Genomic DNA, 17104 nt, shown 5'->3' with positions numbered 1-17104 from the left:
ATGGTTGAAATAGGATCCTTATCATTGGTCTAAAAACCAATTGGGGGGCGGGGTACCAGGGATTGAACTCAGGGACACTTGACCATTTGGTCACATCCTCGGGCCTATTTTGTATTTTATTTAGAGACAGGACCTCACTGAATTGCTTAGTGCCTCGCTGTTGCTGAGGTTGGCTTTGAACTCATGATCCTCCTGCCTCAGCCCCCCAAGCTGCTGGGATTTCATGCATGCCACGCCCACCTTAAAAAACAATTTTTTGAAAGTCATTTTTTTGACAGTGGTGGGGATGACATCTAGGGCATCCTGCATGCTAGGTAAGAGCTACACCCTTAACTTCCTGTCTTTATTAATCTCCGGGGTGGACATGTGCTTATGAGCACATGTGAACCATCAGGCCCACTCAGGCCAACTAAAGGAGAAGGAAAATCCGTTCATTTGCCCTTAACCCTCCTACCAAACATGCATGTGGAAACACTTTATATGCTGCATAAAATTTCCTTCCTCTCAGAAGGAAATCCAAGCCTCATGAAAACCATTGGGGAGACCTGCCCACTCCCCAAGTAGCTCCTCTCTGTTCACATGTGGTAAACAGATTTATATATATAAAGATACATTTGGGGCTGGGTGTGGTGGAACATCCCTGTGATCCCAGTGGCTTAGGAGGCTGAGACAGGAGGATCTCAAATTGAAAGCCAGCTTAGCAATGTCGAGGTGCTAATAAGCAACTGAGTGAGACCTTGTTTCTAAATAAAAAATACAAAAAATAGGGCTGGGAATGTGGTTCAATCCCCAGTAGCCAAAAAAAAAAAAAGATGCACTGTGCATCTTTGATCCTCAGCAACACATAAAAAATAAACAAAATTTATTGGCAATTCTGCCCAGAGAGAACCTTATCACAGACACCTGAGCTAATTGGTTGGCAAATCAGCTGTTACATAACAAAAAGTTGGTGTCCTTTGCTACCAAAAGGAAATAAAAGGGGGAATAAAACAAATACATACTTTCTAGCAATCAAAAAAGACCAACTGATCAGAACATAGTTTATTAACAAGACAGGGTGTCATGGATACACCATTGATATGGTGGGTGGAGCACAAAGTCTGTCTTAAACTCTGGCCATAGGCCAGTAGAGATGTGTTCTCTAGAGATGGTTTATCAAAGGCACCCCGTGGGAGGGCAATTCCTGATGCAGCTGTCGGAAGAGCATCGCACACCGGTTCCTCTCCTGTGTCTTCCCCAGGGTGTGGTACAGTCTAGCCTGGAAGTAAACGACGTCCCTAATTCGCTCTTTGCAGTCAACTTTTGCAAAATAGTTCTTGGCTTCGTTGAGGTTCTCGATGGCGGACTCCAGAGCTGATAGAGAGTGGGTAAAAGGTCATACACATTTACTCAATATTTTTCTTTTCTTTCCTTTTTTTTTGGTACTAGGGTTCACCCAGGGGCGCTTTACCATTGAGTCACATCCCCAGCCCTTTTTATTTTTTGAGATAAGGTCTTGCTAAGTTGCTTAGGGCCTTGCTAAATTGCCAAGGCTAGCTTTAAACCTGTGATCCTCCAACCTCAGCCTGGGATTATAGGCATGTGCCACCCCATGCCCGCCTGGTAAAGTATTTTTAAAAAATATTTTTAGTTGTAGGGGCTGGGGATGTGGCTCAAGTGGTAGCACGCTCGTCTGGCATGCGTGCGGCCCGGGTTCGATCCTCAGCACCACATACCAACAAAGATGTTGTGTCTGCCAATAACTAAAAAAATAAATAAATAAATAAATATGTTTAAAAAAAAATATTTTTAGTTGTAGATGGACGCCATATATTTTATCTATCTATTTATTTATGTGGTGCTGAGGCTCAAACCCAGTTACTCACATGTGCAAGGCAAGCACTCCACCACTGAGCTACAACCCCAGCCCTCCTTGGTAAGGTTTTAAAACAGATTTTAAGCCTTGGAGGTTAAAATCACCACTCATTTGCCCCTAACCCTCCTACTAAACATGCAGGTGAAAGCACTTTAAAATGCTGTATAAAATTTTAAGGAAATATTTGTGAACACTCAGAACTTACTGTCCCCATTTTAATGTCTTTTCCTCTTCTGAGTCCTAAATTTTAAAAGCTTTCATGAAAATCAGCAATGCCTAACAATCTTTGCACAGTTTCCTACCTTCTGCTTTCTTTGGTGGATCATAGGAAGCTGCTGAAGCCACCTGGCACTTGGCTACTAAGAACATGGCACGGCCTTTGTCCAAGATAGCCCCATCAGCCAGGATGGGCTCAATGGCCATGTGGAGGAGGGTTAAGGCTTGTTCTGGGATTCCAAGGATGAGCTGAAAAAGAAACACCATGGTACTGTACACACCATGCCCACCATGCTGCTGGGAAGAGTGGTTTCTGGCCGTCCTCATGACACTCTAGCTTATTTTCTCCCTGACATATACTGCATTATGGCAGGCACCACACTCCTGCAGTAGGGAGTAGTTACTAACATGTGGAAAAGTTCTGTCTTTACAAAGCTTCAGAATTGATATCCTTTAGATTGGTGATTCTGAGAGTTTGAACTCTATGAATTACTGGGAGGAAAATAACAACTAAGAAAATCTAACTCAAAAAGTGTAGAGTGAAAGAATGGCAAGGGAATTAAAATAATGAACTAGAAAATAGAAAACATCTATTTAACACAAAAGAACGCAATAATGAAGGAACTGTGGTTCAAAGAAGGTATGATATATAGAAACACATAGCAAATTAAAAGCAAGTCCTTTATTTACATTCAATGACACTGAGTGACAATGAATATAAATGGATTAAATGAATTAAAAGAAATTCACAGAATTGATTTTAAAAATTATCCAACTATATGCTGTATATAAGAGACTCACTTTAAATTAAAAGGCACAAATAGGTTGAAAGTAAAATGACAGAAAAATATTCAATGCAAACAGTAACCAAAATAGAACTAAGTGTCTATATTAATAATCAAGCAAAATAACCTAGTTCAAAAACTGCTATAAGAGAAAAAGAAGGCCATTATATGCTCATGAAAGGATCAATTTATCAAGATATAACAACTGTAAACATATATACACTACAAAGTCTGAACATATACAAAATCTAAAAATAGGCAGAACCGGAGGTAGAAATAGACAATTCAACAATAAAAGCTAAAGAGAGCTGGGTATGGTGGCGCACACCTATAATCCCATCTGCTCAGGAGGCTCATGAGTTCAAAACCAGCCTTAGCAACAGCGAGGCACGAAGCAAATCAGTGAGACCTTGTCTCTTAAAAAAAAAAAAAGCTCAGAGTGTGCAATATCTCACTTTTCAATAAAATAGTAGATAGAAGATCAGTAAGGAACCAGACGACCTAAACAGACATCTATCAAGCACATCATCAATGATATCAGAATACAAATTCTCAAGTACATATGTAATATTTTCCAGGAGAGACCATATGTTAGGCTACAAAATAACAGTAAATCCCCCCCACACACACACACTTTTTGATACCAGGGATTGAACTCGGGCACTCAACCACTGAGCCACATCCACAGCCCTATTTTGTATTTTACTTAGAGACAGGGTCTCACAGAGTCGCTTAGGGCCTCACCATTGCTGAGACTGGCTTTGAATTTGCGATCCTACCGTCTTAGCCTCCAGAGCTGTTGGGATTACAGGTGTGCGCCACTGTGGCTGGCACCCCAACATTCCCCTCCTTTCTTTAAATATTTTTATTAGTTGTTCATGGACCTTTATTTTATTTACTTATTTATATGCAGTGCTGAGAATCGAACCCAGTGCCTCGCACATGCTAGACAAGCCCTCTACCACTGAGCCAAAACCCAAGCCCCCAACCTTTTTTTGTGTGTGGTGCTAGGACTAAACCTAGGGCTTCACTCACACCACAGACAAACAACTCAGCAAACTTAAAAAGAATGGAATGATGAAACGACTACATGAAATGAAATTAGAAATTAACAACAGGAGGAAATTAAAAAATACCTGGAAATTAAACATACCCTTAAATAACCAAAGGAAAAATCACAAGACAAATTAGAAAATGCTCTGAGACATATAAATACACAACTTAACAAACAACTTTTGAAATTTATGAGGTAAAAATTCATGGGATGCAGTTCTCAGGGAAATTTTTAACTGTAAAGGCACACATTACAAAACAAAGATCAAGAAAGATCTCAAATCAACAAGATAATCTTCCACTTTAAGAAACTAGCAGGAGTAGAGCAAATTAAACTCACAGCTAATAGAGGCAAGGAAATAATGATGTTAGTGGAGACAAAATAGAGAATTAAAAAGCAAGAGAGAATCAATAAAAGTTCATCCTTCAAAGAGATTAGCAAAATCAACAAACTGAGTCAGATTGACCAAGAAAAAGAAGGCACTGGAATTGATCCTTAGCACCACATAAAAAACAAACAAACAAATAAAAGATTTACAATGGAGCTTTTAAAAAAAGGGAGGGGTTTCCGCCTTTTGGGTCCCCTTCTTCCTCTCGGGGGAAGTCTTTTACTTCTACTTCCACTCTTTTACTTTCACTCTAACAACAACAACAAAAAAGATATCTGAACAGACCTACAGAAAGTAAAGAAATTGGAAGAGGTGGAAAACAAGGAAGAGGAAGTGGTGGTACAGCAGTAATCAAAGAGGCAAGAAAGGGAAGGAAGAAATCGAATCAATAACCAAAAAGAAGCAGTGACAAGGAAAAGGCAGGAGCCAACTCTGCCAAACTTTTAAAGATTTAACACCAGGGCTGGGGTTGTGACTCAGCAGCAAACCGCTCGCCTAGCATGTGCGAGGCCCTGGGCTCCATCCTCAGCACAACATAAAGATAAATAAATAAAAAATAAAGATATTGTGTCCAACTACAACTAAAAAAATAAAAAATAATAATAAAAAAAAGAGTTAACATCAATTCTTCTCAAATTCTTCCCAAAAACAGAAGAGGAAGACACATTTCCTAACCCATTTTGTGAGGCCACTATTACTTTAATGCCAAATCCAGTGCTGATGGGTTTGGTTTGCTAGTTTTTTCTTGAGAATTTTTGCATAAATATTCATATAGGATTAAAAAAATTTTTAATATACATTTTTAGTTTTTGATGGATCTTTATTTTATTCATTTATTTGTGTGCAGTGTTGAGGGCTGGGGTTGTAGCTCAGTGGTAGAGCGCTTGAGCACATGTGAGGCACTGGGTTCAATCCTCAGCACCACATAAAAAAATAAATAAAATAATGGTAATATGTCCATTTAAAAAAATATTTTTTTAAAAAAAGAATATATACAGATGGTCAATAAGCTCATGAAAAGATGCTCAACATTACTGGTCAGAAGGGAAGTGAACAGAAGCACAATGATATACCAGTCCACTAGGAAGACGACAGCAATAAAAAAACAGAAAATGACAAGCACTGGCAAGACTGTGGAGATTACATTCTGACCTTGCAGGTTGGAATATAAAATGATGGGATGCAGTCATTATGTACCATTTAGCACCATTTGTGCCAAAAATATTTTGGCAGTTTCTCAAAAAATCTAACTAAATGATGTGACCCAGCAATTCCATCTACCCAAGAGAACAGAAAACAGGTATTCAAACAAAAACTTCCCCTTGAACATGAAGAGCAGTTATTCAGAACATCCAAAAATTGAAAACAATCCAAATGTCCATCATCTGATGCAGGCACAAACAAAATGCAGCCTCTGAATATCATGGAATATGATTCAGACATTAAGAAGGATGAAGCCTCAGAACAGTCTGCTAAGTCAAAGAAGCAAGACACAGAAAGACCACATAATGAAATGTCTCCAATAGCCAAATACACAGAAATAGAAAGCATTAGTGGTTGCCAAGGGCTGGAGGGAAGGAGGGAGGATTCAGGAGTGAATGTTTTTAATATACAGTTTCCTTTTTGTATCATGAAAATAACTCTGGAATTAGACAGTTATAATGGTTGTACAACACTGTCAATATTCTCAAAATCACTGAATTGTACATTTTTATTTAATATTTTATTTTTTAGTTTTAGTTGGACACAATATCTTTATTTTTATGTGGTGCTGAGAATCGAACCCAGTGCCTCGTGCATGCCAAACAAGCGCTACCACTTGAGCCACATCCCCAGCCCCTGAATTGCATACTTTTAATGGTTAAAATGGTAAATTTATCTTAACTAAGAAATAAGAATCACTGATGAAGTAGGCTTATAATGAACAGATTGCTAGACTCTATCCCTAGAGATTCTGACTCAGGAGATCCAAGACAAGCCCAGGTATGTGGATATTTTTAAAATCTCCCCAGAAATTCTATGAACCTCTGCTTTAGCCAATTCCTCAAGTGATTCCCCTCCCCCGCTCACTTTCTTCCTTCTGCACCAGGGATTTAACTTAGGGGTGATTTACCACTGAGCAACATCTCCAGCCCTTTTTCTCATTAAAAAAAAAAAAAAAAAAAAAAAGAATTTATATATATATATATATATACACATACATACATATACATATATAAATATATAAAAGTTATAGATGGACACAATACCTTTATTTTCATGTGGTGCTGAGGATCGAACCCAGTGTCTCATACTTGCAAGGCAAGTGCTCTACCACTGAGCCACAATCCCAGCCCTTCCGCCCCCCTTTTTTGAGACAGGGTCTTACTTAGGTTCCTGGGGCTGGCCTTGAACTTGCAATCTTCCTGCCTCACTCTCCTGAGTGGCTTGGGATTACAGATGTATGCCACCATGCCTAGCCTCAAGTGGGTTTTACTAGGTATAGGTCCTGCTAGGTATCAAGGGATACAGCCATGAATAGAGAGTCTATCATGGCCTTTACCAGGGGAGAAAAAAAAAAAGAAAAAGACATAAAATATAATCTGATTTTGAAAACTTTTCAGGGGGCTGGGGATGTGGCTCAAGCGGTGGCACGCTCGCCTGGCATGCGTGCGGCCCGGGTTTGATCCTCAGCACCACATACAAACAAAGTTGTTGTGTCTGCCGAGAACTAAAAAATAAATAATAATTAAAAAAAAAAAAAATAGAAAACTTTTCAGGGCTGAGGTGTAGCTCAGTGTAGAGTATTTGCTTAGTTAGCATCTCAGAGGCTCTAACACACACATAAAAAGAAACAAACTTTCTCAACATAACTCATTTTCTCTTTTTTTTTTTTTGCCTAATGAACTTATTGAAATGGGAGGGGTTTTATTTATTTAAATTTGAAGAAATGTTAATATTTGTGTATTTATTACATACAATCTTAGTCTACATTTAACAGAGACAATTTTTTTTTTTTTTGTTGCACATGGACACAATGCCTTTATTTTGTTCATTTATTTTTATGTGGTGCTGAGGTTTGAACCCAGTGCCTCACACATGCTAGGCAAGCGCTTTACCACTGAACCATAACTCTAGCACAACTTAGATTTTTGGCGGTGCTGGGGATTGAGCCCAGGGCTTTGTGAATGCGAGGCAAACACTCTACCAACTGAGTGTATCCCCAGCCCCCCTTTTTATTTTTTATTTTGAGAAAAAGTCTTGCTAAGTTGCCCAGACTGGCCTTGATCTAGTGATCCTCTTGCCTCAACCTCCAAATAGCTGGGATCAGAGGTATGGGCCACTACACTGGACCTCTTCTCTATATTCACATTCCTTTGTTGCTAAACCAAGTATCACTCTGTGCCAGCTACTAATTACAATGATGGAAGTGTCCTCACTGAAGAGGTGAGTCCCCTTTACTAAACGCACATATCAGGAAAGTCAGTGCTGCTGGAAAGTGTCACCTTGTCAACAGGTTCACAATTCTACAGGTGTCCTTGGAGGGCTTGCACATGGAGGCTCCCTTTCCAGACTCCACCACTGAGCTACACCTCAGCCCTGAAAATTATTAGCCCTCAATATTACTCTTTTCAATACCAAAAAGTAGTAACAGACTCACCAGTTGTTAAAGCACAAATGTGCTATAAAAACAGAGATCAGCTTACCTGGGCAAAAGCCAAATTCAGCACGGTTTCGGAGGCCAAGTACTGTAACCGATACTCCTTGGAAAGGGCCAGAGCCTGCAGCAGCACAGGCATCGCAATGGTAGGGGAGGAAGATCGCCAGTACAGCTCTGCCACCGAAAGCAGGACACTACAGCAAAGAGGAAAACATGGGATGAGAAGATCCACCACACCATCTCCATGAAAGGCACAAGAGACCCCTTACCTGATCACCATTTCTGTGTTCTTTAATTTCTGACAGTATGTCAACAATTTTTGTAAAAGCTTGTGTGCCTCTGACATTTGGTTCTGAGCTTGTAGTACAACTGCTTTTCTGAAACAGATTCAAAATAAACACAAGTAGTTCTACTGATGCTTGCAAGTGTTTTAACTATAACCACTTCAGGGGTGAGACTCTGTATTTCCTCAGAGTGTAACCTCCCAAGGGGAAAACTGCCTATTTTAATTTTTTGCCCAAAGAAAAAATACAAACAAAAAACCCTGTATGTGTGTATAAATGTATATGTGCAAGCATATACATGTATATGCACAAACATATATGCCAGAAAAAAGTTTAGAATTACAGTTATCGCAATACTAGTGACTATCTCTGGGACATACTTACTTTCATTTTGTTTATCAATTTTTAAATTTCTGTAAAAAAGTATTTTCTTTAACTAAAGTAAATAAATCAATACACACAGAAAACAAATAAAACTGCACTAAAATTAAGCCATTTAAAAATTATTTTATTCTAGGATTAAAGTTTTCCGACTTTTTTTCCAACTTTCTTACCTATATACACCTTCTATGCCATTAAGAGCTGTGATTCCTGTGACAAGTGAATCAGCCAAATGATATTTGCCATCATTCATTGCTCTGTCAAATTGTATTTTTTGATCACATAGCATCCATAACTAATAAGGAAAAAAAAAATTAAGCATCAAATGACAAATGTTAACATTATTAGCCAATGAGGACACAAAAGTATTTTATAAGTATTTACTTAGCAAATATCCTTACTATAATTCACACATATTCCCTTTTTTGAGATTAAAGTTTTATAATATTTCAAGCTTGCATAAAAGCATGAAGAACAAAATAACAAATATTTAACAAATATAAAATAATGTGCCACCAATTAACTTTATCAACTCACATATCGCTTTTATTAGCTCACATATTTACTCCAACACTGTGACATACTATTGGAGTTCTTTGCAAATTCCATTTTCCTCTCACTTTTTCAGGTAGCAAGCACTCAGTTCGGTGTCTGCTATTCCCATTCCTATTCTTTTATAACACATATACTTACCCTTAAATGCTTATAGTATAAGCCTGTATGTTTTTGTTTCTTTATTTTGTGGTACCAGGGATACAACTCAGGGCCTTACATACTGAGCCATATCCCCTTCCCTTTTTATTTTTTATTTTGAAACAGGGCCTCACTAAATTGTTCAGGTTGGCCTAGAACTTTCAATCTTCCTGCCTCAGTGCTGGAATTAGAGGTGTGTGCCACCACACCTGGGGAGCCTGTATTTTTTTGAGCTTTGTACTAAAAATAAATAATATCATCCTGTATGTGTCCTTTAACAATTTCATTTTTAACTCAATATTATTTTTTTTTTCTTTTCTTTTTTTTTTTCCTTTTAGGTACTGGGGATTGAACTCAGGGGCACTCAACCACAGAGCCATATCCCCAGCCCTATTTTGTATTTTATTTAGAGACAGAGTCCCACTCGAGTTTTTTAATGCCTTACTTTTACTGAGGCTGGCATTGAACACACGATCCTCCCGTCTCAGACTCCAGAGCTGCTGGGATTACAGGCATATGCCACTGCACCTGGCTCAATATTATTTTTCTGAGGGAACATTGTAAAATATCCTGCTTTTTGTTACAGTGGAAAAACATTGTTTTCAGAAGTAAATCCAAGATCATGTGGGTTACCTGGGCATGTTGGGTATTAGGTGGGAATCGTTCCTTCAAGTGCTTTAACACTTCAGCAGCTGCGGCAAAACAGCCCTAAAAATCAAAGGACAGGTTTTGATTCAGATGTGTTGAAACCACATCTGAACACCACAGGCAGGTCCACACAGTCCCTTACTCTTGACACAGCCAGCGAGAAGACACTAAGCAGACTGTGGAACTGCATTTCTAAGGGCTGTTCTTTTAAAGGTTCTAATGAATTTCGTTCATTTTCAAAAACATTAAGAAAATTATCATGTAAGATATGTTTTTTTCTAGGAAAAAAATTACAAAATGTGTAAATAGTAAGAAAAGACAAATTACTTTTAATTCCATGAAAGCTAATCACAGTTCATGTTTTGGCATACATACCTCCTTCTAAGCTTCTTTTACTCATATACATATTAAATACATAAATATTCCAAAAATACCTATCTATACATGTTATTTTTGTCAATTATGTATAACACTACCAACGTGGTAGTCACTCAATAAATATTCTTTAATAAATTAATCTTTCCAGTGTCCATAAATGAAACCTGTATCACCATAATATTTTATTAGGCAAATTAATTGTGGTACATCCAAATAACCTTTTAGGTTTGGATATTTTGGTTGCTTTTAATTTTTCCATTTAAAAAGTATTACAATGAATATCTTGATGCCCAGTTTGCATGATGTCCAATTATTTCCTTAGAATTAAACCAGAGAAGTAGAAATGATGGGCATTTTTAAGTTCTTTGATATAGGTTAGTAATTACCCTCTACAGCCGCACCAGTATTTTTGTAGCAGCATCCTATCCCTTCTTCCCCCCCTAACAGTTTTGCATCTTGGCCTGATACTGAAAACTACTATTCCATTGTTTAATTCTTCCACAACTAGGTTGAAATTGATTTTTGGTCATTTAGGCCATTTATGCTTTTTCTGTGAATACTATTCATATTATTTTTATACTCATATACTATCAAACCCCAACTCTTATTAGGTAATGCACACTTTGTAGTGGAAATTACACTGAATTACAATAAAGATCATTAATATTTGTTCTTATGATTTTAACTGGCCAATCTTTTGTTTTGGTAGTAACGGGGATTGAACCAGGGCTGCTCTCCCACTGAGCTACAACCCCAACCAGTGTTATTTTGACACAGGGTCTCACTAAGTTGCCCAGGCTGGCTTTGAACTTGCGACCATCCTGCTTTAGCCTGTGGTGGGATGACAGATGTGCTATCACACTGGTCTTAATTGGCCAACCTCACCACGTATTTTCATGACTGTCACAGTAAGCTGAACATATGGATAGAGGTGAGCTGTCAACTTCAGGCCAAGCAGAGACACCTTGAATTGTACACCCAAAACACTCCCATTGTGCCCTGCTACACCCAAGGCTAAGAGAGGACCCAGAACTACTCAGAGAACACAAAAGGGGCTGGCAACCTTAGAAAAAGAACTAACTCCACTCCCTCTGGGTTGCAGCAGGGAGCTCTACGAGCAGTTCAGAGTCCCTAACTACTTTTTTTTTTTTTAATATTTATTTTTTAGTTGTAGTTGGACATAATATCTTTATTTTTATGTGGTGCTGAGGATTGAACCCAAGGCCTCACACGTGCTAGGCAAGCGCTCTACCACTGAGCCACAATCCCAGCCCCCAGAGTCCCTCATGTCTTTACAGGTTCTACCCAAGCACTGCCACACCAAAAACACAGTGCAGCATCTAGTTTATTTGGAGTTCAGTTTAAAAAGCAGACAAAGGAAATGAAACAGCGACTCATCATAAAGCTGCCTTCTCCACAATAGGCAAAGCTTAATTTCACAAGTGCAAGTCTAACCTGTGTATTTAAAAATGTGACAGTCATCAACCCAGGGAGTATATTCACATGCTTCATGTTCTAAAACTAGAAAAGTCTTTCTAAAGCAGGCAGGAGAAGGGCAGAAAAGGACAGTCTTGAAACAACACTTTAAAGGCGAATTAAATGGCACTGAACTATATCTCAATAGAGCTGTAGATAAAGTCACAGGAGGCTCATGCTAAACATCTGCGTGTTCACTGACTCCCTCATTAACAAGTGCTCCACTTACCCAGGACACAGAATGAAAAACAGTGGTACTGAAAGTTCCAATGCCATTAAGAAGGAAAAAACAAGATGTGGACATGAAACATTCCTGGGGGAAAGTGAACAGCAAGCACTGCTGGTCTGCTCTTTTGACCTGGTATTGCCCAAGATGTGTGGGCACAGGAACAGGAAGGAAGCAGTCCAAGGGCACAGTGGCATCCAAGAGCCAGAGCCCAGCTACTGAAAGGACTAAAGTGCTAAAATGTGTTCAGCAGAGGGGAAGTGTTTCCAGACTTCTGAAAGGGGTGGAAACCACCCTTCAATCTTCACACTGGGATGAAGGAATACTGAGCATTATGAAACAATCTAACAATAATGTACACCACAAAACTATCAAGAAAAATAATGTGATCAAGGAAATTTACTTATAGACACAGTATGTTCAGTGAGATGGAACATACACTAAGATGCAGATAAACAGGCTTCCCGATCTCTCTGTAATCACCCCCCAAAAATTTTCACCACAGGGAAATTTGCTAGAGCAGCATGAGAGATGCTATAATTCATCCCTTTTAAAGAGAATCAAGTAAAATGAGTCTGGCTCTAAGTCAAGGTTATGCTCAATTGCTACCACTCCTCTCTGGGGACAACCAGACTTAACTGGAGACAGGACTGACACATACTGGTAGCGGGCATTGAGCCAGCTCTCTGGACCTCCATCTCTTGTTCTGTGAAACAGGGGTAATGATAAAGCTGACTTCATGAGCTGGGGCTGTAGCTCAGTGATAGAGTGCTAGCCTCGCATGTATGATGTACCAGGTTCGACTCTCAGCACTACATAAAAATAAATAAATAAATAAATGGTGTCCATCTACAACTTAAAAAAAAAATTGCTGACCTCATGAAGCTACTAGAAGGTTCTGTAAGACAATACATAAATTAACAAAGCACTGGCCTGGCACAGAACAAATGTGAACAAATATTAGCTATTATCATTTTAGCTATACATTCATTAGTCTCTTCCCCTCTCATTTAAACACAAACCTGTACTTCACATTTTAATGATTCCTTTTTGTTCTATTTTTTAATGGAACTAGCCAACCTCTTACTTCCTATACTAATGTCAAAAAAAGATCCCAACTTCCAACACATCTTGTAGACTCCACCTTTAAATCTTTTTCCATAAGTGGGATTTCACTTGACTCACAACACCAATGAGACCCATTCAAGACACATGCAATGATTTTTTTAAGCACTAAGGGAGAGAAGGGGCAGATCCTCCAGTACTCCAGAAGCATACTGACCTTACCACCTGTGCTACAATATGGACGTGAAATGTCCCCCAAAGGCCTATATGTTAAGAGGCTTGGTCCCCAGCCTGTAGTGCTGCCGGGAGGTGGCAGAACCTTTAGAAAATGGAGCCTAGTGGAAGGAAGTTAGGTCATTGGAGGCATACCCCTGAATACAACATTTGGACCCACACCCGTCTGTTTCTTGGCTTCTCAGCTTCCATGAGGTAAGGTACATAGACTCCTCCGCTGTGTTTCCACCTTGATGTACGGGACTACTACAGGCCCCAAGAAATAGGGCCAAGTGACCATGGGCTAACCTCTGAAGCCATGAACCAAAATAAATCTTCCCTTCTTTTAAGTTGATTATCTCAGGTATTTTGTCACAGAGACAAAAAGCTAACACAACCTGCCTACCTGCTCTGCATGTAGCTCTGCAAGATGACAGAGTGCGACAGCAAAGGACTCTGTGTTGTTCTGCTGCACTCCAGAATTCACTGACTCCAGGCTGTTCATGCTCAGCAACATCTGGGCTTGCTGCAGTGCCATAGTGCTGGGTGAGGAGAGGGAACAGGATTTCCCTTCGGACAGCAGGCCCAGACTACCCCTTGGCCATAACCTACAGTTATCTTAAGTGGAAACACAAGGAAATTAACCCCTCTGCAGGCTCGGGCCATGTAGAAGCAACTACCTCCCAACACCAACTCTCCGGCCCTCAAGTCAAGGAGAGCAGAAAAGTATCCTAGATGTAAGGCCCCCAGGAAATGTGGAGTGGTTACAGCAGAGCTGGGAGCTCCAAGTTCCCAGATCCCCCGCCCCCTACCTCCCCACCCTCGATTTCCCCTGAGGTCACAGAATGCTAATTAGGTTTCACGGGTAAATGCAGACCCGATGCCATCCTGGCACCGGCTGCTCTGGCAATGCAAGCAGTGGCCAGTGTCGGCAGCTGTTTCAGAGCACGCCGTGCCAAAAAATTATCTGAAATACAAAAACAAGACTGGTAAAAGAGGCACTTCCTTTTATTACTGAATTCCTAGAAATAGCAGATTGTCTAGGTAAAAGGCAAGATAGTGACAGGGCTCCAGGGTTACAATCTAGTTAAGAAGTTTACTTTCAAGCTAAAGGTGGCTAAGTGGAAGAGGAAAAACATGAGGCTAGAAACATTCCAGACAAAACACCTTGGGTAACAGAATAGGTGCAAGGAATGAAGGACGCTCAACTTGCGGGAGGAAGGCCATGCAACCTACAAACTAGAAGAGAGGTTCTTGTTGCAAAGCAAAGGAGCAAAACGCTTGGGATCAGAAGATCTGCGTTTGAGACACTGGTCAACTACATTTGAGATCTTGGGGAAAATGTGTGAACCAGAAGGAGATCACCCATCAGTTATTCACAGAGCAGTTGGCAGGAGTAAATAACGTGCATGGGGAAAAAACCTTGCAAAGGTCGTGCAAACTACAAAATGTTTTCAGATTTTAAAGCATTTTATCTAATCCCCTGCATGAACAACTTCCAAAGGTGGTTAAAAAAAACCTTGTATGTCTGGCCTTTCATAGAACCAGTGTGCTAGCTCCTGCTAACCTAGATTCCTGTGAATCTGAAGGATTCACACCACCAAGGTCTTGGCAATGTGCCTAAAGACCTACCTGCGGCCATAAAGTCTCCAGATGGCCGTTTTCTGGGCGATGCTGATATCGATGAGCTCCGACAGGCTGTGTTTCCAGTGCAGGAGGTCAGAGTCCTTTAGGGCATCCATCAGTTTGTTGGCAGTCTTCCCAGCAAAAGCTCTCTGTTGAACAAGGGACTGTATTCCCAGGGAGGCGAGGTACTAAGGGGACAGATATACCCACGACCCAAGATAGAGATTACATGACAGAATTTGCTTTGCTCTTCAGAAATGTGGTGGATTTCACATTTCAGCACATGCACAGTGATAGCTCTACTTAAAAGGAGAGTACCTACAACCTGACCTTAACCCTGACCCATGTGAGATGTGTTGCTGAAAAACTAAGGCTGGAAGAGAAGCAGAGGATACACAGGAAAGAGCCAGGGCTTTGGCATTAGGTGAACCTGGACTTAATCACTGCCTCTGCTACTTACTGTGTGACTTAGGGCCAGTCACTTAGCTTCTTAGCTAAGCCTCAGCTTCCTCATCTGTAAAATGGGCATCAAACCTATCATAAAGAATTGTTGTAAGGATTACAATGAAATAATATGTCAAACAGTGCCGGGCACATTAGGTTATAGGAGATCAAAAGAGGATGCCTATCAAGAGCAACAAATTATCTTCTCATTATCTACTAGTATAATCTTCAAGGATGAAAGCTCAACTAGAAAGAGCCAGCTTAAATCCATAGCAAAAATTGAACTTAAGAAATCTATCATTTATTTCAAGGAGCCACTTCATTTCTACCGTGTTAAGTTTCCTTTCTGAGAAGTAAATCACACGGATGATTTACAGACTTAAGAAGCATGTGCGCTAAATGACTGCACATAACCACTTTCATTTTTACTGAAGATTCTAAGACAGAAGCTTAAGCAGTCCTACTTCCTATGATCCAGTGTGTGGTAAATGTTTCTGAGATAGACTGAGGTTCTTCAAGCAACAGTAATCTCAACTTTCAGTCATTACTACCTCCTGGAAACAGACTATGACCTAGTAATGCCCTCAGTATAGGTCACTGAGGACTATAATTCAGGTCCTTTCCCGTCACTCAAAATGAGAAAGGTCAAATTTGCCTGTCAGGATTACTGGTTCTTGGATTTGAATATGGTTTAAAACAAGGATCAGCAAACTTGTTCTAAAGGATTAGAGAGCAAAATTTAAGTTTTGCAGGCCATATTTGGTTCCTCTTACGTAATTTGCTATGTTTTTTACTCCACAACCATTTAAAAATGTAAAACCCATTCTTAACTTGAAGGCAATACATAAGCAGGCAGAACACCATATCTGGCCCACAGGCTGTAAAGTTTGCCAACCCCTGGTTTAAAAATAAGACATCCTGGGCTGGGGATATTGATAAATGCTTGCCTAGCACTTGTGAGGCCCTGGGTTTGATCCCCAGCACCACTAAAAAACACCTTTCCTAAAAATCTTCCTAAGTGTCTAGGTGCTAAGTAAATGTTGCTCAATAAACTAAACAAAGATCTCTTAACAAAGCAATAGAGCTTCCACAGATGTTAATAAAAGGAACAGAGAGAAACCTACCAAACAGAATTTAGTAGTTTGATTAATAGTTAAAGTCAGAAAAAACTACCACACGTCATAATACCCGTCCTAACCCTATCACTGGTTCATGACAAAGGTGGGTGGAAAAGAGACAAAGGCTCAACACCACTTATTTAAACAATCTCACAGAAAGATGAGCCTTACCGGTAACCCAAAATGTACTGCTTTCTTCACAGAATGCTCCAGCAGAACATAGCTATCGGATCTCTTCTGCCCCAGCACATAAAGCCAGCTCTGGCAAGAGACAATCACCAAATTATATCATAACATGGCTAATGTTCTAGTGAAATATCAATATGGTCACAAGAATTAAAAAGGGAAAAAATAACCCCCCTAAAATACTCTCACAAATTATGATCCTAAATGAAACCTATCAAGCTGAAATAAACAAATCACAGCTTCCTTTGATAGTGGCTGAGTGGCAGGTGTTTCAGAGAAAAGCACAAAGCCCCCAAATGGCCTTTGAGAAATGAGATTCTCAGGTGATCCTCAAATGACTTCTGCTATTCTAGCTGTATTTCACGATTATATTTACAGAAATGTCTCACCCAGTTACTAGGTGTAACATACATCTTTTTGTTAATGCC

At 39.7% G+C, this 17104-nt stretch overlaps 1 protein-coding gene across 5 annotated transcripts in view; it reads right to left on the bottom strand.

Annotated features, from left to right (window-relative positions):
- Window positions 1-1026: 1026 nt before the first annotated feature.
- Anapc5 (anaphase promoting complex subunit 5) overlaps window positions 1027-17104 on the bottom strand; it is a 39748-nt gene continuing 23670 nt past the window's right edge. For 3 of the 5 annotated variants that reach the window (XM_015502478.2, XM_048785578.1, XM_015502481.2), the window contains 9 exons: window positions 16662-16751; window positions 14935-15116; window positions 13709-13844; window positions 9930-10004; window positions 8777-8898; window positions 8208-8315; window positions 7985-8132; window positions 2158-2320; window positions 1027-1353 (listed from right to left, as the gene is read on the bottom strand). In XM_015502478.2, the coding sequence (XP_015357964.1) occupies window positions 1142-1353; window positions 2158-2320; window positions 7985-8132; window positions 8208-8315; window positions 8777-8898; window positions 9930-10004; window positions 13709-13844; window positions 14935-15116; window positions 16662-16751 (1236 nt within the window). In that variant the 3' untranslated portion in view covers window positions 1027-1141. The remainder of the gene's footprint in view (window positions 1354-2157; window positions 2321-7984; window positions 8133-8207; window positions 8316-8776; window positions 8899-9929; window positions 10005-13708; window positions 13845-14934; window positions 15117-16661; window positions 16752-17104) is intronic. The other 2 variants (XM_015502479.2, XM_015502482.2) reach the window with 1 other exon arrangement.

The sequence above is a fragment of the Marmota marmota genome, unplaced genomic scaffold (assembly GCF_001458135.2).
Source record: "Marmota marmota marmota unplaced genomic scaffold, marMar, whole genome shotgun sequence".
NCBI classification, from domain to species: Eukaryota; Metazoa; Chordata; class Mammalia; order Rodentia; family Sciuridae; genus Marmota; species Marmota marmota.
The sequence above is the reverse complement of the archived record's forward strand: the minus strand, read 5'-3'. Positions and strand labels throughout refer to the sequence as shown.